Here is a 27,327-nt window from a genome sequence, read left to right as displayed (position 1 = left end):
GGTCAGACAGAAACCGATTTACTGAAATGCGATTTGAATAGGATTTCAAACCACATATGAATGTAGCTCAAAACAAATAATTGAAATTTTTTTTTTTAAATCGCATTATTTCATGGGATTTTTTGCCATTCGCACTTGCTAAATATGATCGGATATGCACATAAGATATGGACTGACAGTCTATGTTCAGACTGTCAGAGCAAATCTGATTTTTGTGCATATTCGATTAAAATCCGATCAGATTTAACAAGTGTGAACGGCAACAACAAAATAAAATCACATGAAATACAGATCCGTTTTGAGCTACATTCACATGTGGTTTGAAATCTTATTTCGAGAAATCTGTTTCAGTCTGACTGCTCTGATTGGATTTAGCGTGGTTTATGTGACTTCCTCACACCATGTTAAATATAAACATGACAAACGTTGCTATAGGAAATATGCTAAAAGTCGCTGCAAAAACAAGGTTGTGTTGTTGCAAAGTGCCGTTCGAGCAGAAAATGACCCTGGACCACAAAACCAGTCACATGTCGTACGGGTATATTTGTGGCAATAGCCAAAAATACATTCATTGTATGGGTCAAAAATTATAATTTTTTCTTTTATTCCAAAAATCATTAGGATATTAAGTAAAGATCATGTTCAATGAAGATATTTTGTAAATTTCCTAGATTCCAATCGGATATGGCCTACAAATAATCGGATTTGGACTGACATTGTGAAAATTAGCCTAAAAAAAGTAGCCTTAAGGGCTGCTGTTTGTATGTCAGAAGAGGCTCTTAGGTTATATGAGCCATCTTAAACCATTTTGGGCTTTTGTGAAGTGTTATCACAGCTAACCATGCACCACCACTCCAAAGCGAATTGGTAGGCATAGGCAAGACTGGAAGGTTAGCAAAAAACAAAACGCTGTGATACGCAGGTAAAGAGACCAGAGGCTGTTTTTTTTTTTTTTTTAAATGGATGTCAATGGAGGAGAGACTTCACCACGCTGCTAATAAACTACTTTTGTGGGACAAAAATAAAAACAGTTTATTTAATGAATCGACAGCCGCCCATTTGCTAATCTTCAACATTCGTTTTGGATTTATCTATTTTAGAGTTACAATGAAAAAAATGGCTGTTTTATAAGAGAAGTCACTGACAATTGCGGTATGGTTGTTGCGGAACTGAGTTTACGGCACTTCTCATTCATTTCTATGATATTCGCAAACAGTGACTGACTGTTGCACAACTCTGAACGAAATTCAATGACGTCAATGCTGTAATGTGTTTGGTTATCAAAGCACACGTGATCCAAGTTAGCAGTTACGCTTTCTCCAATAGAAGAGCCACAGACCCTCGTATCTCCCAATAATAAGACCAACTCTGACTGTACTGCACATAAAACCAAGTCTCTGAGTTCACAGATATTGGCTATCAAAACATCAATCAGCAAAAAAAAAAAAAAAAAAAAAAAAAACAGCACTCGATTTTCTAAGGAGGACAGAGTATCAAATGTATGTTATTGTGGTCACAGAAAAATGTTATACAGGGTTCTAAATGACACCATTTTCTTTTAGAGCTGCTGTGCAATACAAGCGAAATGAACTCTGTTTGGATAATTGAATCATTTTCTGTTATCACTGTAAAGCTGCTTTGAAACAATCCATTTTGTATAAAACGCTATAGAAATAAAAGTGACTTAACTAAAAAACAATTCAATCTTTATTTATTAAATATATAAAGCACATCACTATACAAGCATAAATCACAGTTGATCAGGAATGGTTCAAAAGAGAGATTTGCCTAAATATACTGTCTATATATACCATCCTCAGGGTGTTATTTGGTTGCAGTGAACATGCACATGAACATGCATCCACAGAGACAAACACATGCTGGCTGATTCTTTGTGGCGCTGCTGTCTGTCCCCACTAACAGTGTGCTCGATTTCAGAAATCACCAGCCATCCAGAAACAATGGCGTCTTTCAGCCGTTTCAGATTTAGATGTGCTACACTTACAGAGCTACTGTCATCGAGAATTATCTGGAGTTGGTGTTTCATTTTGGCTGGTAAAGTAGACAAGCAAAGGTTTTCTTTATTGTCTCTCTTGTATTGCACAACAAAGGACTGTTATTCTTTTGAATTTGTTGGCACTCAACATGGCGATGAAGAGCCAGCTTTTCCGGATCAATAATGATTACTCAGTTTTTTTTGTGCTTAATTAAGCCTTTCACTGCAATAATGCAACCCTGATCTGTGAAGGCACTAGATTATTCTGTCCTTAGTGCATCAATGAAGACCTGAGGAAGAAAGACTCCATTTAAGACAAACCGTCTCTGAATATCCTGCAGGTCGGTAGATAAACTCAAAGGGTCAAGTAGGGGACGTATGGAATCACACTTCTTGAGCAGCTGGAGTAGTACAATCGCCCTACTGAACAGGCCATAAAGAGCTCCATGGAAACGGGGATCTATTAGCAAACTCAGCCAATCAGGATTCAGGACATTCCCTAGACAGCAAATGAGAGACATAATTAATGTGCATAAAAGCACAACGACTACATACAAACCCATAAATAAATATAACAGATCAAATCAATTGTAATTACAAGGTTTTGGATTCAATTATGAAAGAGCATCAGGAAGTTAAATATTGATAATTAATGGAAGAACAAGGAAAATAAACAATTATTATGGAGATCTGGTGAATCTTACATACCTAATTGAAGTCGCATACAAATTGTGAGATTCTCGTTGACTATGTCTGCAGTGTTTAGAGCCCAGTGCTCAAAGTTCTTGGTGAGAGTGGGGGATTCTGGGTAATGTTTAACTAGATGCAATAGGTACGGCAACAGGCACTCTGAGATCACAGATGGCTCTGCATACACATTTGCTTCATCGCGCTCATATAGACTGCGGCATCTGACCAACAGAAAACACAAAAAGAATGAGGAAAAAAGAATGACAGAGGAAAACAGGAAGTTTCTATGCGTTTCCTTTGTGAAAGCTATAGAAGATGTTAAAAGTTAAAAAGTATTTTTGTAAAAAAACGTAAAAACCGTAATGTTCTGATTTTTTTCTTCTATTTTAATATATTTTAAAATGTTGTTTATTCTTGTGATGGCAAAGATGAATTTTCAGTAGTCATTACATGACCTATCAGAAATCAATCTAATATGATGGATAGGTGCTCAAGAAACATGTCTTATTATTATTATTATTATTATTATCAATATTAAAAAGTTGTGCTACTTAATATTTTTGTGGAAGCCGTGATACTTTGATGATATTAGTTTATTGATGGAACATTCAAAATAATTTATTAGGAATAGAAATGTTATCTTGTAGTAATGAAAAACTCTTTACTTTACTTATCAATTAGATGCATCCTTGCTGAATAAAAGTATTAATTTCTGTCAAAAGGTGGTAGTGTATATTTAATAAAAACTCTCAAACTGAATGCTGTCTGAAAACAAGAAATAAAACAATGACGACAGTAAAAAAACATACAATAATATACACAAATAGTAATAATGATAATTTCTGTACGTGGGTTGACATACTGGGTCTCTTTGGTCTCCTTCAGCAAAACATTCAGATCACAGTCAGGTAAGTGGCACACTAAGGCCTCCAAAGCACCACTTGAATCCCAGAATTCCTCCAAGAGCAGGTCCAGCAGTGAGCGCAGAGCCTGGTTCACCTGCATGTAGAAGCATCTCCAGGGAGCTTCAGGCCGTCGAGAACAGCAGAGCAGAGAGGCGAAGACGGCTGCCTTTGCTCTTACCTGTGGACTCTCATCCTGAAGCAGGTAGATACCTGTGCTGATCAAGCTTTAAATACAGAGGGATGACAATTTCAGATATTAAACGGTAAACATATCTAAAACCAAAGCCTAATCTGTTTTGACTGTTAAATAAGCTTAGCAGCAACCAGATGCACAAAACTGAGTTGCAATAAATCTGCTAATCAATATCAATCTTACTTGCTCCCCAAACTTGATGAGTCATCAAAGCACACATCTTTGTTATACCTGGTACTGAGCTCTTTGAGCATGAGGCTGTCCATCAGGCTCCTGGTCACCACCGAGACGCCACACAGACACAGGGCCTGAGCACAGGATATTCTGAGGGCCTCAGGAGTTTGAGGACATCTGTGCTTCTCTAATAACTTACACCAGCGTAGGAGCAAAGACAAGTCCACACTGAGAGAGAGAGAGAGAGAGAGAGAGAGAGAGAGAGAGAGAGAGAGAGAGAGAGAGAGAGAGAGAGAGAGAGAGAGAGAGAGAGAGAGAGAGAGAGAGAGAGAGAGAGAGAGAGAGAGAGAGAGAGAGAGGCAGGCAAATAGAGTAAAGAGTGTGAGCTCCAGGAAATCCATGAGCCATCTGTACAGTCCCTTATGGCTTTCTCAGAAACATCAGTTAGTCGACATAAAATGCTGTTCCTCTGAACTTTCTATTCGTCAAAAAATCCTAAAAAAAAATTTTTAATCAAGAAATGTTTCTTGAGCACCAAATCAGCACATTACAATGATTTCTGATGGATCATGTGACATCATGGATCATTTACAGGCACAGAAATAAATTATGTTTTAAAATATATTAAAATAGAACAACATTTTAAATTGTAATAATATTTGATAGTATTAATGTTTGTAGTGTATTTGTAATTAAATAAATGCAGTCTTGGTGGAAATAAGCAACTCAAAAACACTGAAAAATATTACTGACCTAAACTTTTGAAGGGTAGTGTATACAAATGGTAAGGCTTCTTTTTCTATCTATTAAATATTGTTATTTGCTATTATTGCTTTAACGTTAATTAACACCCTTAATTACGGTGTTAACTTCAGACAGGACTTAAGAAAGATTACATTATTTTAGGCGACTCTTAGGTAATGTTTAAATAGCAATTTTTGTATTAGTCAACATTTTTTCCCCTGTCAAACAAGAAAGTAGTTTCAGAGGCTAAGCAAGTTATTACATTTTGATTAAAGATTACAAAGATAAACATTTATTTCTTTAGAATAACATGATGAATCATGCACAGTAAGTAAGTAAATTGGATCAATTTCGATGTAATGTTGATTTTGACAAGAAAAACTGAAAGGAAAACACATCAAGAATATCTAATAGCATCAAGCTAAACATATTAATGGATGACATGTGTGTACCTCTGATAGAGGAGCAAGCTGACTGCACACAGAGCTGTGGAGATCAGCACAGGTCCTCCTCTATCTGACTCCAGATCAGTAAACAGAATCTCCACACACTCCTGCAGCCATATCTCCTCAAGCTTTGGAGGACTGGGACAGAGCACGGCACAACTTTCTTCATCTGGGGCCATAACCTCAACAAACGCAGTCAAGAATGCTCCCCTGTACTCCACATTCTGGTCCAACAGCGCCTTCTTCAGGTTGGCCTGCAGGTGATGGACACTGTTATACAAGAGCACCCTTTCCTGACATTATAAAAAAAAAAAAACACACCTATCTACTACTCTTGCAATCATGATATTTTCTTTTCTTCATTTAAAAGGCGTTAAAAGATCATGGTATATTTCATCTCATGACATGTAGAGCAGCTCCATTGACCTCATATGAGGGCTGGGCGGAAATCCTGGCCAAGTCCAAACCCAGTCTGTTTTTAAAGATTACTGAATACAATGACTAATACACCCTCTTCACCCAAGGAAATGAACAGTCTAATAAGATCTACAACCTGATTTAAGGGCAGCGTTTTAAACAGCTCTTGATTGTTATAATTTCCTTCAGTTGTATCTAACTGACATTTTGTACTACTGGATACCAGCCAATGATAGAAAGTAACACTTTAGCAGTTGGTTCAGGAAAAAATCCTCTTTAAATAATATCAATAAATAAATACCAATGACCTGTATGGTACTACAAGCAATGCAACAAAACAACCCAAACTTACCAAAAGCAGGCAACATAGAATAAATCAAATGACTTTCATAAACTGTCAGAGCACAAATCAATTGAACTGATTGCAGGGGTTTTGATGTGTCTCTGAAAGGTTTTTAATTTGACATTTTAAATAGCGCTGTCATGAAAAGATCAGATACAGGTCGCACAGGGGTAAAAAATCGGAATTGGGTCGTTTCAGCCTGCAGTGTCACCAGGCTGCATTTATTTGATCAAAAATACAGTAAAAACAGCAATATTGCAAAATATTATTACAATTTAAAAAAACTGTCTCAATGACAATATATTTTAAAATTTAATTATTTTCCTGTGATGGCAAAGTTTAATTTTCAGCAGCCATTGTCTTTGGTGTGACATTATCCATCAGAAATCATTCTAATATGGTGATTTGGTGCTCAAGAAACATTTCTAATTATCAATGTTGAAAACTGTTGTGCTGCTTATTATTTTCGTGGAAACTGTCACGTGACAGATTTTTTCAGGAACTTTCATGAATAGAAAGTTCAAATTAACAGAATTTCTTTGAAATTGGAATCTTTTGTATGTCTTTGCGGTCACTTTTATCAATTTAATGGGTCCTTGCTGAGTTAATTTCCTTAATAAAAAATCTTACAGACCTCAAACTTCTGAACGGTAGTGTAAATGCAATTAATTCTCACAAGATAAAAAGGCTATATTGTATCTTTGCATTAGTGTCATTCTACAATAATAACATCAAAATCAACTGACCATATAGGCAGTGCAGTAGTAAAAGTGAAGTGCTAGTACTAACCTGCAGTGCTCTCTCAATAACCTGCTGCAGGTCTGTTCCTCTCCAGCCACGCCCCTCTATAGCAGACTTGACCAATGAGAGCCTTACTACTGCGTTGCCATTGGCCAGACTCTGCCACACCTGACATGCCCACTCAGGATCTCCACACAGGAAATTCACTGCATTTTGGTGGAATGTAGCAGAGCCAACCTAAAAACAACACGTTACATACACAATCAACACTACATTTCACTTGCTGTGTCGAACAGGACATGAAGGAGCACCTCTAGTATGTTTGGAGTCCTGTGGATCTCCTGCAGTAGTTGAGAGGACAGCTGAGTGAGGAAAGCACCGGAGCAGTGGCCTCTCATCAGCCTCACTATATCCACATATGCCAGCCGCACCAGCGGGCACCGTTGCCTCGAAGATGCCAACCACAGTCTGGACTCAATCCTGGTCACTACCTCACTGAGAGATGACTGACTGCTAAACAAAGAGACTCCGTTACAATTTAATAATCACTGATTATGACTACTGCTTTTAATATTTATGTTAAGATTTTTGTGCATTCAGTGAGACAAACTAATCACAAACAAATGACAAAAAGTGTCAAAATATTCAGCTTATGGTGGTGTTTCCTTCGTCAGATACACTCCTTTGCTCTTACGTGTTAGTTTTCAGTGCCCTGGTCAGTACGGCTTCTATCTGTAGGAGTTGACCATGCACTCTGTTGTGACAGCACACAACGTCTTGTGATTCTGGCAGCTTTTCGACCAACTGCAGGACAGTTGCCAGATATTCACTTAGCGGAACCATAGCAACTAGGGCTCTTGATGACATCGCTCGTACACCATAGACTGGGCTAGTTGCTAAGAGGAACAGCGGAGGCAGAAATTCTGACAGAGCCCTGAGGAAAACACAAAGACACTAGGCATATTAGAAAAACAAGGAGTGGATATGAATGATTACTTAAAGGAAAAGGCATTTGCCAGATTTGAATATCCAAACTTTTGGGAAATATAATACATCATACAAATCTCTAATAAAATATAATGTATTTGGGTGTACGGATTTTTTGCATGACTGTACACCATCGTACCGTGTCTGTTCTTCAGCACCAGGCTGTAGTTTGGCAAGCAGAGTGAGCACAGGGTAGAGGGAAGGATGTAGGAGAAGGGTAGAATCATGCAGGTCTTTAGCTGCACTTTCCAGCGCCCCCTGGAGGAAGGGCTGTAGGGCTGGGTAGAGGTTAAAGAAGGAAGGAGAAGACATGCCGGAATGAGTGGAGCCCTCTCCACCAGCTGGCTGTTGACCTAACATTCTGGTGCAGAGAGAACCTATGACGAGTCAAAAGGGAAGATGCGGTCAAAAATCGACATGTGACAACTTCACAATGGTTGAAATAAGAACAATAGTGAGTGTGATTGGCTCGTACTGTAGAGCTGCAGGGCTGCGTTCCTCATGGCCCAGCATGGTGAGCTGAGGAGTGTGAGCGACAGAATGGCCACCACAGGGGTGTACTGTAGAACAGCTACACCCAGACTGGAGCCCTTCACCAGCGCTTGAAGGGTGTGAACGGCACACACCTGTGAGAGACGCATATTTTAAGGACACTTTTTTCTTTAACATGTTTGATCCAGAATCATTTTAGATATACACTACCGTTTAAAAGTTTGGTATCATGTTTTTTTTTTTTTTTTACATTTTACTTTTATAAAGAAAAGATATATTAAATTGATCAAAAAGTGACAGTAAATATTTTTACATTTTTATGGCTCGACAATAATTACAAAAGGGCTCGACAATAAGGACTGCCTGGGGCCAGCGTGAACGATGCTTGGGACAGTTGACAGACATTTTGGGCCAGTGCTGCATCATCACGAAAGTTTATCATTCGCACATGTTTCTAAACCTTGCCAGTTTAAATATTCGAGCGTATGAAGAACTTAATTCGGTACTCGTGTGCTTTTTGAGAAGTTTTGTGTGCGCCCACACAAAGCACACGCCCAGAAAGCCACATCTCAGACAATGCACGAATACTGATTGGAGTTCTCTTTCATGTTTTCTTGCACTTGAATGGACAAATTCATACAACATTATGACAAAATACCCGTCTTGCAGTTATGTCTTAAGTGAACATAAACAGTTGAGAAATAAATGCATATGTAACACTGTATCCGATCCAGGCATTGTGTCTTAAAGGGTTAGTTCGCCCATTTAAGACATGAAGTTGTATGCAATCCTTACCAGCACTATAGTGTATACACACTGACCCACTCTGTTGTCACCCCCCTGGTCCGAGTTCTGACCGCTGGAAGTTTTTGAATGAAGTAATCCCGGCTACTTTACGGGGCCACAAAAACGTGTGCGTTTTTACGTGAAAAAAAGATTTGCGTTTCAAAGCTTGATTAATTTAACACAAAAAAAACACGCCGGGCAAAATTCATACCTCAGTTTTAATGCGGCACTATTTTCCTTCCGTTTCTATCAATCCGCGCTGCTGTCAATGTCAACAGTGCGCACGTGACGATTAGCTGTTGATAGCGCGAATCGACGACAACATGTCCGACCAGGAAACTTCAGATGATGAAACTAATTTTAGCACAGTGTCAGACGGATCAGATGAAGGCAGTAATTTTAACTCAACGACAAAGGGATATCTTTATGAACCGGAGTATACCGATGCCGAACTTGAGCAGATGGACAAAGAACGGGAAGAGAGAGAGCGAGAGCACAGAGAAGTTGTCCAATCTGATGCTGGGCCCACCACAGCTGTAGCAAGAGGCAGGATGAATGACAAATGGTGGTGCACTTGTTCCAATTGTGAAGTTATGCCAACAGAGGTTGAAAGCTATTACTGCCACGAATGGGAACTCATCATGCCACAGATGCAAAACCTTTCAATTGACGAGGACGCCAACGCACCGTCTGTCTGCATTACATCCAATGACGTGTTCCCTGCGATGCTAAATGCAGGTGTCCTGGAGACGTTCTTCTACATCCCTAAAATAAATTGGAAAAAGCGACCCAAACCAGCTGGACTTGACGGTCAGATGTCGGCAGAGTAAGTGTGATCGCTCATCTTGCTTTGTAGTTTTTTATTTATTAATTTAACGTTGTCTTGACTAGTGTTGGCTATATAATAGTCTATCTGACTGCATTATTATTATACTGAGTGGATAATACACGATAACACACGAAAATCCTTTATTCGAGATAATTTAGCTCCCGCTGAGTAGCCGATGGCAACCAGCCAAAGCTGTCTCATATTCATATTTGATACAGGAAAACGATGAAATTTGAACTTTGATCCCGGCACATCCTTGTTGTCACAGCCTGGGAATTTACAAGTTCGCACCATTGTTAATTTAATATTTTTTACCTTGTTGTCGATCGATTGTGTAAACACTATGGAAGAGCTGATCGTCACGTGCGCACTGTTGACATTGACAGCAGCGCGGATTGATAGAAACGGAAGGAAAATAGTGCCGCATTAAAACTGAGGTATGAATTTTGCCCGGCGTGTTTTTTTTGTGTTAAATTAATCAAGCTTTGAAACGCAAATCTTTTTTTCACGTAAAAACGCACAGTTTTGTGGCCCCGGAAAGTAGCCGGGATTACTTCATTCAAAAACTTCCAGCGGTCAGAACTCGGACCAGGGGGGTGACAACAGAGTGGGTCAGTGTGTATACACTATAGTGCTGGTAAGGATTGCATACAACTTCATGTCTTAAATGGGCGAACTAACCCTTTAAAGTGGCAGCAGCCTAATAAACCTGCTTCTGCGTTTTTAACGTTAATCAAACAACAAAGGACAAAGGGGAAAAAAAATAAAAATCACTCACTGCTCTTGACTGAATAACTTTTGTAACTTCAAAAACAATTAATCTATATTTAATTTGCATACAATAATTATTATTCAATAAGTATTTTAATTTATTCATTTATTATTTGTGGTGAGGCCAGTGAAAATTGTCATTGCAAGAAAATTTTGGTCCCATAGAAAAAAATCTTAAGTGTTGAGCCCTGGTAATGGCAGCTGAAAATTCATCTTTGACATCACAGGAATAGATTACATTTTAAATATATTAAAATAGAAGAAAGTTCCTTTAAATTGTAATTTTACATATATTTTTGATCAAATAAATGCAGCCTTGGTGAGCATAAGAGACTTTTGAAAACATTCAAAAATCTTACCATCGCCAAGCTTTTGAACTGTAGTGTAATGGGTAGATCACTAACTGTACCTGTGGTAAGTCGAGGGTTTGGTCCCAGTCCTTGGGCAGAGGTGCTTTGGCTGTGTTCAGAAGGGTGTTAATGGTGTAGGCCAAAAGAGGGCGAGATTTGCTAGAGTCCTCAGCAGCTAAGACACCCAAAATCAGCATGGGTAAACCGGCAGCACGGCGTGTCACTGACGTACTACGGGGCGACTGGAGAACAGAAAGGCCCTAGAGGGAGAGAGAAAGATACGTTTGTTTCTTTGACTTTTGTGTCCTTTTGGTCTACCTCTGATAAAGTAAAATCAAGTCAAATAAAATATTTCATGGTTACTTTAATAAATACAAGTATGCAATACTTTGACATTTGAGTTCTTTGGTCGACCTCTAATAAAATGAAAATAAAGAAATAAAAATAAATATTTCATGGCTACTTAACAAATAAACAAGTATGCAATATTATAGTCTTATAATGATTAATATAATTAACAATACAATATATACCACTGAATAATTAATGAATTACTAATTTTCACATGTAAAAATTACAACAAGTGTTGTAGTTTGATATTTATTATGGTATTAACATTTCAGAATCTCATGAATCCCTATTTGAGAATGAAGCCCTCACTCTATTCTACCTGTTGTAATATGAGGGGAGGGATCTCCTTGATCTCTGGATCAGAGCTGCATAGGAGAGCCCTGCAGAATTTAGTGAAGCCAATACAGCAGCCCTCTACTGCCCCCTAATGGAAGATGAGAGAAAAAGACAGAACAAGATCACAAACAGACATGACAATACTGTGAACCAAAGTGTAGAAAAAGGTGTTTTGGACATCAGCGTGAAAAGAGCAAATCTGACTTACTTATGCACGAACTGTGCTTACCCAGTGTCTACATTTCAGAATGATGTCTTTAAACACTTTGGAAGCCATTCTGAGTTCCGCCTCAGTCAATGCCAGTTCCTTACAGTGGAGTGACAGGATTCTCTCCACCAGAGAGCCCAGAAAAATACCAATTTCCTACCACGAAAGTAGAGGATCACACATTATATCTTAGTAACACATAATAATAATAATCTCTGTAAGCCACAGCTCAAAAAAAAAAAAAAAATTGAATGGTTACTTAAATAAATACACACAGTACAAACAGGACATGCAACCGTGTAATTTTAGTATAATTGAGAAACTATTAAATTATATAGTTTTATTAATTTTATTTTATTTTTTCTAGTAGATGACGTTAAATGTAAAGGGGAAATTTCTTGGCAACTATCTGAAATAAAATGTATTTAAACGTTTTTTTTATTTTATTTCAGTTAACATTCATTTTATTTCAAGTAAATTGCAAGTAATTTTTTTGTGTTTTTAATTTTAGTTATTATAATAACCCTGACACGCGATACTTTAACCTAACTTTTAGGTCTATCTCTAATAAAATAACGTAAATATATATATATATATATATATATATATATATATATATATATATATAACATATATATTTCATGGCTACTTTTGCTTCTTGTCTACCTACAACAAAATTAAATAATCTAAAATAAAATATTTAATGTTTACTTAAATTAATAAAAAGGGACACAATACTTTTCTTCCTTTTGCAGGGCTCGACATTAAGCCTTTTCATGTGCTTGTCCTTCGGACAAGTAAATCTGTCATTCACTTGTCCGAGTAAAAAAGTTGCTTGTCCGGATTTTTTTTATATATTTTTTTTTTTTTCTTCTGAAGCAATATTCTCATCAGTGTTCAATCAGCTTTGATATTTAAATCGGCATATTGTAATATCTGCACCTTTAAAGGGCATCTCCTCCCCCAATCTTATTAAATGTATGCTTCATCTTTCATTTTAAATTCCTAAATTTGATCAATAAATTAAATTATTTAGAATAATAAGACACTATAGAGCTGTTACCCTAGCTAGGGCTGATCAAATTAAATCATTTACACTGAAAAATTACAATTGCATAAATTAATGTTATGAAATTGATTTAAATATACAAATAAGAAACGTTGAACACTAAACTGCCAGTAGATGGTGGCAGGCGACCGTCATAATGAGTGAGTCATTGATTCATTCAATCAAACAATTCGTTCAAACGGCTGATTCATTCAAGTATGAGACAGATGTTTATGAATGGGTCATTGAATCTTTGACTCCACCGATTCGTTCAAAATGCTGAATCATTCAGTAATGAAAACAGGTTGAGTGTTCCTGTGAGATGCGCCGTGGTTCTGCTGTGAGTTTTGTTTGGAACTATTTTCGCTGCTGTAACAGAACAAAAACAGGCAATATTGCATCTAAAATGTAAATGACTTAATTTTAACTGTTTATTGAACTGTTGTAGGAAGTCAATGTCACATTTTCAATCGTGATGGTATTCAGGAAAAATAATTGAGGTTGCTTAACATATGTTAAAATTATAAAAACTCCACATTTAGATTTTTTTAAAGACAGTATGTTGTTAAGTGAGTGTGTGTGTGTGCTGCGCTCATTTGTGTTGATATCTCCTCGAGAGGCCTGTGCGAGCGTCAACAGCGCAACCTTACCGTCAGTAATACATAATCCACAATCGATCGCAACTTACAATAAATATAATAAAATCAGAATCATTCTCTCGGTTTAGTGATTCCCTAGTTATTTGTTTATTTTTGTTATTGATGTTCTAATCAGGCTACTTGTCCGGTCGGGCAAGTAAAATTCTCTTTTACTTGTCCCTTCAAAAAATCCGCTTGTCCCGGACAAGCGTTAATCTCGAGCCCTGCTTTTGGTCTATCTTTAATAAAATAATATGAAATAAAATAAAGGCTGATGTTTTTTTTATTCTTGTAGATCATAGTTGCCCAATCCTGCTCCTGCGATCGACTGTCCTGCACAGTTCATCTCCAACCCAAATCAAACACACAAGCAACCAATTAAGGTATTCAGGATCACTTGAAATTAAAGGCATGTGTGTTTGATTAGGGTTGGAGATGAACTGTCCAGGACAGTCGATCCGCAGGAGCAGGATTGGGCACCCCTGTTGTAGATGATCGAGCAGCTTTACCTTCAAGGAGACCCAGCAGCAGGTCAGCACCAGACTATGTTCCTCAGAGAGCAACACATTCTCCTCTCCATCCTCATCAAGTCCTGCCCCCTCAACCCCACCCTGACCAATTAGAGAACTGATTGCATTCCCCATGTCACAGAACGATGGAAGAACATCTGTGACAAAAAAAAAGTGTTGTCTGATGATAAAATCTCTTCAGGGATCTTGTTTCATAACTTGATAGATCACATCTGCAGTTTCAACATACCTTTCTCCTCAGTGTCCTGGTCTCCATACAGCACACCTAGCAGCAGTAGAGTGAGCTTTTCTAGTAAAGAAACAATGTCTCCTGCAATGCTGTGGGTTATTGACTCCACTAGGACCCCTGGCACCTCCAGCAAGCCCCTCTGCAGAGCACTTACAATGCCTGAAGAGATAAAATACACTGTATTATTCTTATTTGACCATTTATTTTAGATATATTGGTAATGAAACTTCTGCTTAGTGGTGATCAGAACTCTAAGTTCAACTGGGTTTATTTGCTTCTACCGTGAATAGGTGTTGTGCGAGCTGCAAGCAACATGTCATTCCTGGCAGTGAGGTAATGGTGCTGCAGTTTGGTCAGAAGGAACGTGATCAGTTTAACTGACTGTTTCTCCCCCTGTTCAAATGCTCCATCCACCCTATGATACAGAAATGCGCGCGCGCGCACGCACACACACACACACACACACACACACACACACACACACACACACACACACACACACACACACACACACACACACACACACACACACACACACACACACACACACACACACACACACACACACACACGCACACACACGCACACACACACACACACGCACACACACACACACACGCACACACACACACACACACACACACACACACACACACACACACACACACACACACACACACACACACACGCACACACACAAGAAATATTAAAAGTAAAGAAAATGTTTTCCTGGGAAAACAAGATTGACCCAATAAAATATAATATAGAGCAATAAAGAAAAATATAAAGCACAACTGCTTTCAGCTGTGATAATAATAAGAAATGTTTCTTGAGCAACAAATCAATTTCTGAAGGATCATGTGACACTGAAGCATGGAGTAATGATGCTGGAAAGTCAGCTTTGCCATCACAGGAATAAATCACATTTTAAAATGTATTAAAATAGAAAATAGTTATTTGAAAAAGTAATAATATTTCATTATATTAGTGTTTTTACCTTATTTTTGATCAAATAAATGCAGATTGGTGAGCATAAGAGAAAAAACATTGAAGGCACCAAACTTTTGAATAGCAGTATCTGTGTATGCTCTCATAATCAGATACAGAGATAAGAGATGTCTGCTCACTTGTGCAGTAGCAGTTTGATCATCAGTGCCCCCATCTGGGCCTCCTGGACCCGTGGGCTCTGGAGCAGCCGTTCTGCCCGGCTAAACAGCACAGCTGTGACATCATCAGGGAGAGATGGGGGGAAAAATCGGAGAAGTAGCTCCGCAGACAGCTCTCGGATCTACAGTACAGGGACAACATGTCAGGCAACTACATCATATTACAGAACAACTGGGGAAAGGGTTTCAACTCTGCATGGAGTACCATTCAAAAAGTTTGGGGTTATTAAGTTTTGGGGAATTTTCTGTCTCTCTTCAGTCAGGACCACTATCATCAAATACAATTAGCAAAGACAATTAGCCTACAGTTTGTATTGGCGGTATGGTTCTGTTCTGGGCGAGAACTAGCATGGATAAGAGCAGGGAGTGCAGCAATAACCCCCTTAGGGTAAACAGAACAGAACCAACTTGAATTTATTGCAGATATCATTAATTCAAGATTTTAAAGTACAACATTATTCGAGAATTTATTCTGATTCAAGGGGAATCAGAATGCCAAATCCTGACTGGATGAGAGGAGGAGCTGGGGATGGAGGAGGGCAATCAGCTCCTGAGAAACGCAATAGCTGCAGATAATACTGAAGGAGCTTATATATGTATACAGTGATAGGCGTCGTATTCTTATAGGTAGACGTTGATCAGCTGAAAGTATTTATGTGAAATAGAAAGTTTTTGTAACATTTCAAGTGTCTTTATTGTCACATTTGATCAGTTTCATGCACCCTACTGAATAAAAGTATTAATTTCTTTCAAATAAAATCTTACTGACCCCAAACTTTTGAACGGTAGTGTATATTTCATTTAGTTTTACCTCATTGGTTGAATCCTCCAAACATCCAATCAGGACCAGCAGGTTTGACTTTGAGAAGAAATCCCAGTTTCCCCTTACTTTAGCCCAGTTTATAAGAGTAGACATATTGGCTGAAAAAAAAGTCAATCCCTCATATCATATCATTGTATTTAGCAATGAACATGAAATATCAATTTGAAGTTAGTGATCAATAATATGTAAAATATCAAGAATTCCATACATTGTATACAAAGGCACTTGAATACAACCTGAAACATATTATTACAAAAAACACGATATTACCACGGCAAGTTTTTGTAAGTGTTGTTTTATTACCAGGTGGTTGTCCTTTCTTTCTGTCTGGACTCCAGGTGTCTGTGCATGTTTCCAGCACGGCAGACATCAGGAGCAAAACAGTCTTCTTCCTCTGGTAGCTGCTGTCAGGAGTCAAATAAACCAATGACAGCTGGGAGAGCCAGTCAACAAACTCTTAAGAGAAAACACAAACAATCCACACAATTTCACTTCTGTTCTATTGATTAAAAGGGCACCACATGTTAATTGCTAAAAACCTTTTGCTATACCTAAACAAAAGGAATGGTACTTCTGACAAATGTTTAAAATTTGTTTATTCTATGATGGTGGCCATTTTGAGATCAAGTGAATACAACTGACTTAAAGGGGTTGTGACATGAGAAATACAAATTTTCTTGATCTTTTGACATATAGTTATTTTTACCATTAAAACATCCTTAGAGTTTTAAAGCTTAAAACATCCTCCTCATTATAAACAGCATTTATTTAACCAAACTCCAAAAATAGTTTGTTTGGATATTGTAGGATCTGTGACATCACATGGGCAAAAACATTTTCATAAGAATACCTCTAGAGCAAGAGATTGATGAATAGTTTAATCTCACTAAAAGCCCCGGCACTTAACAGCTGACACCACTAAAACGGATCATTTCAGGAGAGGGTCAGAATGAGGGTTGAAAATAATAATTTTCTGCATATATATTTGCTTTTTTGTGCAAAAAGCTTTATTAGCATGACTCCTTTAAATATCAGTAACCCCCTTATTGTCTGACACTTTGGTTTATCATTAATCATTATGGGTGAAGAATACACAAACTTCTACAACGGCACCGGAAATGTTCATCCACACCAATAGGTGACAGTATGAAGTCAAAGACCATCATCATCTTGGGTATTTAGGAAGAAACGTTTGGCAGCAAAACATAAATAAAAAATGTACCTATAAAATATTGTTGAAATCAAATATAAAAATACATAACATTAACATTAAACAACAACATTTCTTACCAACTCCTTCTTTAAGCTTCGCATCCTCTGCCTCTGTGAGCCCTTTTTTACTTGTATGACCCTTAACGCTTGCCATGCAACTGTCTCTTATTCTCACCAAGAATTTCCTCAGTGCTGCCTGAAGATGCTGACGGAACGGTGACGATTCGCTGTTGAGATTGAGCGGGATGAAGTCTCTCAGAGAGGAATACTCCACTTGTGATGGGGCTTCTTTAGTCTTTGGACTGCAGCAGAGGAGGTTCAGAGCTGCAAGCCGAACACTGTCATCCAGAGAGGAGAGGGCAAGATGAAGAGTCTTGAGAGCATGGGGGCTGTCTGCACCCCAGAGGGAATGTCCACTTGTGACCCGCTGGGCGCCCATGACACAGGCCCATGCATGAAGGTGACCAGGAGCTGTGGGATCCAGAGCTGACAGTAGACTGTAAAAAGCACCTGGAAACACACGTAGTGTTGATGGCAGAAGATGGCAAGAGGCATTATTTTGAAGTAGAGATAATTCTGAAGTCAAAGCCTCCAGGATGACTGGTTGCCATCGCAGAGCCCATTGGTTGGCTAAGTCTTGGTCGGTGGGCGGGGGTTCTTGGGATGCATTTATGAAAAGCGCACGTTTCTGTTCCTGAAGGAGGATTTTGTAGACTTCTGAGGCACATGGTGAAAGGTGATTGTTGGAGAGGCATTTTAGGATGTGAGAGGGAAGGGCTGGATACAGCTCCAGAACCTTTTAAATAGAGAAATTGCATTTCAGTAACATTTATTTACATTTTATACTGAACTGAGGTTAATAAGACTCTCAGGCTTTTTAAAAAAAGCTTATTTTCCAAATCAAGTAGTATTTACCTAAAAAATACATTTCTTATATATATATATATATTTATAAAATATTTGAATATAATAATTTATAATGTATAATTTATATAATTTATTTTTTAAATGCATTTAGGCCTAAACATTTTTATTAAATATATAATGTGGCAGATAATTGCTGAAGTGAAAAAAAGTGAAACTAAAACAGTTGTAAAAGTTATAGAAGTTTATTATTATGAAAAGTGCATTAAAAAAACTATAATTTCCAAAACATGTTTTACTCTAAAACTGTGAGAAAATCAAAGCCATAACTCTAAACATGTTGTGTTCCATATTTTAGGTTGATATCTTATGAGTCAGTCTTATAAATGAGCTTTCAGTAAGATTGCGTCTGCTGCGCAGTACCAAACGTTTCCACAAGATGAAAATTGGCTTCCTATATATCCCATTGGCTGCCGTTTAAAAGTTTGCGGTCAGTCAATTTTGACTGTGAACAGTACAAGTATGACTATTTTTTCAGGAGCATTTAACCTTTTCGAATCATGTCTGTGTGTTCACATAGCAAGTGCCAAATCCTTGCATACCATTTCGATAAAGTAAATAATTCTAAAAAAACAAAATGTAAAAATTTTTGGTCAAAAGTGATCGAACAGCACCAGAGGTGGCAAGTTCTTCTTACCTTATCTGTTCCTGCGTATGGTATAACTGCTGTAAGTAGTAAATACTTTGCTTTGGATTCCCAAGGGAGTTCTGATATCCTGTTCAGTAACTCCACATAAAGTCTTTTCTCTGTGTTCCCAAAGTGCGAACAATCCTTCTCGTATATCTCCATAAGGAGACAGAAAGCACTGCGTGCCACCTCTGCAACACCATCCAACTACAATAAAAATAATAAATAAAATACCAGCTGTATGGATGTTTTTCTGTTATGGCTGATTGTATAATTTGTTTTGAAGAAAATATGAGTGTTTCTTGCCCGTGCTAAACTGCTAGGGTGTTCTGAGAGGTTTTAACACACGGCCCTAGTAAAAAAAAAAGCCCAACTAACCCAATACTTAGTGTTAGTGGTTTGTTCAAACCTATGTACCTTAAAACAAAGAATGTTCTGTTTCATAGTACACAAAAGGCTTACCGGGCTCTCTGCATTGCTCCAGATGATTTGTGTAAGATGCTGTTGAAGGTCTGAATCTAAAGGAGCACCAGTAACTTCCCAAACCTCACTGAGACACTCTTTAAGCCTCTTCAGCCAGATTGTAAACACTACAAGACACATATTCATACAACCAATGACCAATGTCACTGCAGCAATCTGCAGAATGACGCATGATGACAAAGAGCTTGTACCTTGAAATACATAGTAATGACAGTCAAGCTTTTCTTCACAAAGTGCTGAGATGAAGGGGAACAACCCATTCAAGAGAAGACAAGTCTGATAAAACAAAAGAAAAAGTAATTATGTGCTCCACTTTAGATCATTGTTGGAGAAAGCATTGTGTGAGAGATTTCATACCCCCTGGTTGCCATGGCGACTGACGAGAATGTCATTTCTGCAGCAAGTTAACAACCCCCTGCATACAGCCAGTCTGTCCACTCCGTCTTGACGTCTGGGACGGCAGTCCACCTGTAGCTCACCTACTGTCAATCTCCACGGTTCTGAGATGCACAAGATTCACATATTATGAGAAAAATATATATATAAGCTTTTATGTTAGATGTGATTAATCGATTTGACAGCTCTAATATACATACACAGTACCAATCAAAAGTTCGGAAACATTACTATTTTTAAAGTTTTTGAAAAGTCTCTTATCAAGCCTGCATTTTTTTGATCAAAAATACAAAAAACTGTAATATTGTGAAATATTATTACAGTTTAAATGAGTGGTTTTCTATTTTAATATGCTTTAAAATTATTTCTGTGAAGCAAAGCTGAATTTTTATCAGTCATAACTCCAGTCTTCAGTGTCACATGATCCTTAAGAAATCATTCTAATATGCTGATTTATTATCAATGTTGGAAACAGTTGTGCTGCTTGGTATTTTTATAACCTGTGATACTTTTTTCAAGATTCTTTGATGAATACAATTTTTTTTTTTTATCTTCTGTAACAATATACACTGCAGTTCATAGGTTTGGGGTCAGTAATTTTTTTCTTTGCTTTTTTTTGTTGAAATAAATGTATACTTTTATTCAGCAAGGATGTCTTAAATTGATAAAAAGTGATAGTAAAGACTTAAATTGTTAGAAAAGATTTCTGTTTTGAATAAAAGCTGTTCTTTTTACCTTTTTATTCATCAATAAGTCCTGAAAAAAGTATCACAGGTTCCAGAAAATATTAAGCAGCACACCTGTTTCCAACATTGATTTCTGAAGGATCATGTGACACTGAAGACTGGAGTAATGAATTAATTAAGCTTTGCATCACAGAAATACATTATATTTTAAAGTATATTAAAACAGAAAACCATTTTTTAAAATTGAAATATTTCACATTTGTTCTAGTATATTTTTCATCAAATTCAGGCCAGGACAAGCAGTCAGTCCGTGAACAAGACAAGAGCGCGCAAGTCGTTTTTCTGAATATACAGTTCTCCTGTTGTTTCAGTGTAGTATCTACCACAAGGTAAGTTTGTTTTCAATTCTCTGGATATTTTCTGTTTTTGCCTTCTCATAAATTTGTATTTTAATTAGACGCGTTCCCACTTTATATAACAGCCGCTCTGAATAGTATTGCAGTTTAAATTTTATAGCACTTAAGTGAGCGCTGTCCAACAGCTAGTTTCGGGTAATTTGCGTTTGCTGTGTTAATTGCTGGGCAGAAACAGCTGTCCTCACTCAGGCGTTAGTACACATTATATCTATGTAGTGTGCGCGCTGTCGCGGAAGCGCCAGCGGAATTGTCAGCCTCCCCGTGTGAAGACCGACTCGGGTAAAGACCATCGACTCTACCTGTGTCGGGGAGCAAGGACTCCGGCAAGAACCTGAGCAAGGACTCCGGCAAGGCACTTAAGTATCGTCTTCTCTCCTTTTCCTTTCCCACTTCTATCGTATTTCCCTTTCACAACATGTGCTTTCAATACATTACTGTTGTCTCTCGACAACGTGCACTTATCACGCACAGAACATCCCATTCTCTTATCCACACACACACACCTCTCTCTCTTTCTATGGGTCTATGGAATTGTCAGTCAGCAGTCAATAAGGCTGACTTCATTCCAGCCTTTGCATCTCATTCTACTCTTAATATATTGGGCTTGACTGAAACCTGGATCCGTCCAGAAGACTCAGCAACCCCTGCTGCTCTCTCTAACAACTTCTCTTTCTCCCACACCCCTCGCTAGTCTGGGAGGGGTGGGGGTACTGGTCTTCTCATTTCTAACAACTGGGTATACTCAACTCTCTCTTCTCTATGCAATAACAACTCGTTTGAATATCATGCAATTACACTTACAACTCCCATTAGGATCCATATTGTAGTTATTTATCGCCCCCCAGGTCAACTGGGAAGCTTTGTTGAGGAGCTGGATGTGCTGCTGTCCTCCTTCCCTGAGGATTGCACCCCACTCGTAGTCTTTGGTGATTTCAACATTAATCTAGAAAAGGCGTATGCAACAGACTTCATCTCTCTTCTAGCCTCATTTGATCTCAAACGGCTCATCACCACAGGTACTCACAAGTCAGGCAACCAACTGGACCTGGTTTACACACGCAACTGCATCACAGACAACATTTTGGTGAAACCTCTCCATGTTTCAGATCATTTCCTCATTACTTTCAATCTACAACTCACTACCCATGCTCCAACAACTCTCCTACCAGTTACTTTCAGACGTAAACTGCGCTCACTTTCTCCTTCCCATCTTTCCTCTGCTGTGTCATCTTCACTTCCCTCACCCTCACAATTCTCATCTCTAGATGTGAATACCGCAACAGATACCTTATGCAACACTTTATTTTCTTCTTTAGACAATATCTGCCCTCTCTCCTCCAGGCCAGCACGCGCTACTCCCTCTAACCCCTGGTTATCTGAGGTTCTTCGTGAACACCGGACCAAACTCAGAGCAATGGAGAGGAAATGGCGCAAATCAAAAGACACGTCTGACCTGAGTATGTATCAATCTCTGCTCTCTTCCTTTTCTGCTGATGTTCACGCTGCAAAATCTTCATATTTCCACAGCAAGATCAACAGCGCCTCTAACACACGAACACTTTTCAAGACATTTAACTCTCTCCTCTGTCCACCTCCACCATCACCCACCTTCTCTTTAACTGCTGACTTTGCTAACTTCTTCACCAACAAAACAACCTCTATCAGCAGTCAGTTCTCAACTCCACACACACAGGAACCCAAACCATCCTCTCCCACTACCAGAAACCTTCTCTTTACCTTCTCTCCGCTAACCGAGGAAGAAGTATCTAAACTTCTCCTCTCCAGTCATCCTACCACTTGCCCTCTAGACCCAATCCCCTCACACCTTCTACAAGCCATCTCTCCCACACTTCTACCAGCACTCACACACATCATCAACTCATCCCTCCACACTGGCATTTTCCCAACAGCATTCAAGCAGGCTCGGGTAATTCCACTGCTTAAAAAAACAACATTAGACACATCGCTTTTAGAGAATTACAGACCTGTCTCTCTCCTACCATTCATTGCGAAAACACTTGAACAAGTTGCTTTCAACCAAGTGTCATCTTTCCTGTCTCTGACCAACCAGCTAGATGTCAACCAATCTGGCTTCAAGAAAGGCCATTCAACCGAGACTGCACTACTGTTGGTCACAGAAGCCCTGCGGATCGCAAAAGCTGCTTCCAAATCTTCAGTTCTCATTCTGCTGGATCGACACTGTGAATCATCAGATCCTTCTGTCCACCCTCTCATCACTGGGCATCAAAGGAACTTCCCTCCACTGGTTTGAGTCCTATCTCACAGGTAGGTCCTTCAGGGTTACATGGAGAGGCGAAGTATCCAAAGCACATCAACTGAACACAGGGGTTCCTCAGGGTTCAGTTCTTGGACCGCTCCTCTTCTCCATCTACACCACATCATTGGGACCAATCATACAGGCACATGGTTTCTCTTACCATTGCTATGCTGATGACACCCAGCTCTACCTCTCATTTCAACCCAGATGATCCCACAATAGCTACACGTATCTCAAGCTGTCTGGCGGACATCTCGGCATGGATGAAGGAACATCACCTGCAGCTCAACCTGGCAAAGACCGAGCTTCTCGTCCTCCCTGCCAATCCCTCTCTACAGCACAACTTCATTATCTAGCTAGAGTCATCCTCAATCACCCCATCAAGGTCGGTCAGAAATCTTGGAGTAATATTTGATGACCAGCTGACCTTCACAGACCACATTGCAAATTCAGCTCGATCATGCAGGTTTTGTAATGTATAACATCCGGAAGATCAGGCCTTTCCTAACTGAGCATGCAACACAACTTCTCGTCCAGGCCCTGGTTATTTATAGGCTTGATTACTGCAATGCTCTTCTAGCTGGACTTCCATCATGTGTTACTAAACCTCTACAAATGATCCAGAATTCTGCAGCCCGCCTTGTCTTCAACGAGCCCAAAAGGGCTCACGTCACTCCTCTGTTCATCTCACTGCATTGGCTACCACTCGCTGCTCGTATCAAATTCAAAGCTTTGACGCTTACTTACAGATCTACCACAGACTCAGCTCCGTCCTACTTTCACTCCCTACTACAAGTCTACGTCCCTACCAGAAGCCTACGATAGGCCAAGGAGCGACGGCTCGTGGTGCCATCACAGCGACGCACTAAATCACTCTCCAGAACATTCTCATTCACGGTTCCATGCTGGTGGAATGATCTCCCCACCCTCGTCCGTAATGCAGAATCCCTGACAGCATTCAAAAGACAACTGAAAAGTCATCTCTTCCGTGAGTACTTAACATAAAAAAAAATAAAAAATCTTCTCTTTTAAATCTTTCCTTCCCTTTTAAATCTTCCCTTGTCTGGCTTTTGCTACTCTGAGCAATGCCTGAACTTTGTATTTTGAGCACTTCTTGCGTCGTTCTTCCCTCTTCACGATGACTCGCTTGCTTTAGTCCTCAGATGTAAGTCGCTTTGGATAAAAGCGTCTGCTAAATGACTAAATGTAAATTATATGATTTTTGTATTTCCATTTGCTCCAATAACAAATGTAAAAACCCATTAGCGTTTCCACGACTTTCCAAAAGAGGGAAGTCTTTGAAAAGGGTCCATTGCCTACATTTTTATTAACCGCTTTAATTAGCAAAGACTGGAAATAGGTCATCACAAATTCCAAAAGAAGATGGAGGTTGGCCATATAAATGCAAACAAATTAAAAGCCTGAAAGCACACAAATCTAGCAGAACCCCTAATGTTACATTAATGCATTAATTCAGGTCTGATGAGCATAAGAGATTTCTTTCAAAATTACTATTTTAACTATTTATTGATAAAATAACACTTCTTTCAAAAACCTTACCAAGCCCTTTTTTTTACAGTATTTTTGCAGAAAGTTATATGGCTTTAACTGCAAATAAAAACTATATTTTACCTGTGTTGTTGATTTGCATCAGACTCCAGCCAGCTGATCCTGCACACTGACTGTCTGACAGCGTGCCGAGCAGCATTGCAACCGCAGTGCCAGCCAACAGCCGCGAATCTCTGCTGGAAACCTGAGAGACACCATTAGATGACACAAAATTAGACGGCTAGACACAATAACTTTAGTATTTCCAAAAATGTAGTTGCGACCACAAACCTCTCCTAAGATAATGCTCATCAAGAACTCCAAAATCTCTCTCACACTCATTTTTACACTGTCCTTACTGTAGACCAACAGGGCCACCTGCCTTGGCAGCAGCTGAAACACCTGCAAACAAACCTGAGAACAACACAACGGGTCCTAGATCAACTGTTGTTTCATTAATGCAGTAAACCTTCAAAAAGGTGGGTGTTACATTCCACCTTGACAGTCTGGTAGCACAACGGTCCATTTTTGGCTTCTTCTTCTGACATAACAACAGGAATCAGCTCAGCGAATTTACTAAGCAGGGTGGTGCATTCTGTCTTCAGAACCGCTCTTCCCAAAGTGCTATCTTCCAAGAACATGCAGGCTGTAATGGTACACACACAACTATTACAACACAGCAGATATGACTAGATATAAAAAGCTCTGTAAAATTGAAGTGAACTAAAGTGTCACGCTACCTATCTGAAGATCTTTTAACGAAAACACCTGCAAAAAAGTATGTGTGTGTGTTTATATTTCAAAATGAATTCCTTTAATATTTGTTACATGTATATATTATTTCATACCTGTTTTTGATGCAAAAAGTTCTGCAGGTATTGTTTGACTTCTTTAAAGACAATGGAGTAGTTTATTTCAGCCAAGACCTGCAGAATCTGTAAAACAGAGTTATAAAGGTGTTGTTTTAAGGTAAAACAAACAAACAGGAATAAAAAAAATGATGTCCTATTAAAGTGAAGGTGGAAATTACTTGGTCTAATTTGCGGCAGGCAGATGAAATGGTCACTGCCTCTAACTGTAAGGCCAAAAGTAGCTGAGCAAATTGGTGAAGAGCAGCAGACTGTAAGGAATGAAGTGCTTCTTTTGGGATCTTCTGTAGGATCTGTAAAGCCTCCTCCAGTGAGCGCTCTCTGCTTCGTTTGCCTGTACTCCTGCTAATAAAAATACCATCTCTCATCATACACTGTGCAGTGCATTACAATAAATATATGGGCTCTTTTATTTGCATTGTGATTAATGGCATCTAGAACATTCTTGTCCTGCTAATGCTGATTTCATAATAGTGTTGCTTATAATTATATTGGTTGTAATATCAAATCAATCAAAGCACACACGCACACGCACACACACACACACACACACACACACACACACACACACACACACCCGGTCAAACGTTTGGAAACATTACTATTTTGTTTTATGTTTTTGAAAGAAGTCTTTTATGCTCATCAAGCCTGTATTTATTTGATCAAAAATACAGAAAAAAACAGTTACATTGTGAAATATTATTATAATTTAAAATAATGGTTTTCTATTTTAAAAAACATTAATATACTTAATTTCTCTGATGCAAAACTGAAATTTCTTTAGCCATTTCTCTAGTCTTCGGTGTCACATGATCCTTCAGAAATCATTCTAATACGGTGATTTGATGCTCAGTAATATCAATGTTGGAAATAGTTGTGCTGTTTAATATATTTTTTTGGAGCCTGTGATACATTGATATTCATTGATGAGTACAAAGTAAAAATAAGAACAGCATTTATTCAAAATAGAAATATTTTCTAATGATATAAATCTTTACTATCCCTTTTTTATCAATTTAATACATCCTTGCTGAATAAAAGTATTAATTTCTTTAAAAAAAAACCACAATACTGACCCCAAACTTTTGAACGGTAGTAGTGTATATTGTTCAGTAACGTAATATTTTACAACATTGCTATTTTTTCTGTATGTTTGATCAAATAAATGCAGACTTGATACGCGTAGAGACTTTAAAAATAATTATGTTTCCAAACATTTGACTGATACTGTAAGTTTTAAGTTTCCACATAATATGACAAAATTACAGCTTGGAATGAACTTAGTAGTCAATTGATATTCAAAGCAGATTTAAAGAGCCACTCATTCCAAATTAAATTAAATGTACTTTATCAAATCAAATAACAACAAAACAGCACGAAACAGTACTTATTAATTATTAAAACGTAATTAAATGTATCATCACTCTAACAATAGCTCCTTACCTGGCATTTTCTGTGAGCTTTTGCAAGAAAACCCTTAGCGTGTCTTTGACATCAGATGATATTTGATCCTCTAAAACGATGGATTTCATAACCGCATCAGCTTGCCCCAAAGAAAGGTTTATAATCGTCATAGTTGCGAGTGTCAGACTTGTCAACTCAAAACGGTTTTCACAGCTCCATGTGTGTAAACTCAATCTCATTCTACAGTGAGTGAGATACAGGGTCATCTACGTGATTAGCGCACGCTTGCG

General features: G+C 38.4%; 1 protein-coding gene across 8 annotated transcripts; it reads right to left on the bottom strand.

The window, feature by feature from the left end:
- Positions 1-1,684: 1,684 nt before the first annotated feature.
- Positions 1,685-27,298, bottom strand: LOC143748984 (tRNA (32-2'-O)-methyltransferase regulator THADA). 8 transcript variants are annotated; one of them, XM_077241315.1, is made up of 31 exons: positions 27,077-27,298; positions 25,795-25,978; positions 25,613-25,699; positions 25,505-25,532; positions 25,262-25,410; positions 25,056-25,178; positions 24,849-24,969; positions 19,798-19,940; positions 19,632-19,716; positions 19,420-19,547; positions 18,967-19,164; positions 17,484-18,201; positions 16,497-16,649; positions 16,182-16,291; positions 15,332-15,492; positions 14,486-14,619; positions 14,205-14,363; positions 13,955-14,112; positions 11,781-11,915; positions 11,535-11,639; positions 10,924-11,124; positions 8,112-8,262; positions 7,776-8,013; positions 7,344-7,583; positions 6,961-7,162; positions 6,698-6,886; positions 5,155-5,402; positions 4,016-4,186; positions 3,549-3,815; positions 2,705-2,907; positions 1,685-2,495 (listed from the first exon to the last, which is right to left on the bottom strand). In XM_077241315.1, exons 1-31 carry the CDS (start codon positions 27,274-27,276, stop codon positions 2,257-2,259), a joined length of 5,628 nt encoding a protein of 1,875 aa, XP_077097430.1. In that variant the 5' UTR covers positions 27,277-27,298; the 3' UTR covers positions 1,685-2,256. The 8 variants fall into 8 exon arrangements, with proteins under 8 accessions (XP_077097430.1, XP_077097435.1, XP_077097434.1 ...); XM_077241320.1 differs by having other exon boundaries at positions 6,961-7,159; XM_077241319.1 differs by having other exon boundaries at positions 5,155-5,408; positions 6,704-6,886; positions 6,961-7,159.
- Positions 27,299-27,327: the final 29 nt, after the last annotated feature.

This window comes from Siphateles boraxobius, unplaced genomic scaffold, assembly GCF_051911475.1.
Source record: "Siphateles boraxobius isolate OS27281-9 unplaced genomic scaffold, OSU_SipBor_1 24, whole genome shotgun sequence".
Lineage (NCBI taxonomy): Eukaryota > Metazoa > Chordata > Actinopteri > Cypriniformes > Leuciscidae > Siphateles > Siphateles boraxobius.
The sequence above is the reverse complement of the archived record's forward strand: the minus strand, read 5'-3'. Positions and strand labels throughout refer to the sequence as shown.

Coding starts and splice junctions, on each gene's coding strand:
- LOC143748984 (XM_077241315.1), bottom strand. CDS start 27,276: ATGAGATTGAGTTTACACACATGGAGCTGTGAAAACCGTTTTGAGTTG. Junction 19,941..24,848: donor GATGCAAATCAACAACACAG/GTAAAATATAGT, acceptor TGTGCATCTCAG/AACCGTGGAGATTGACAGTA. Junction 3,816..4,015: donor CTCAAAGAGCTCAGTACCAG/GTATAACAAAGA, acceptor CTGTATTTAAAG/CTTGATCAGCACAGGTATCT.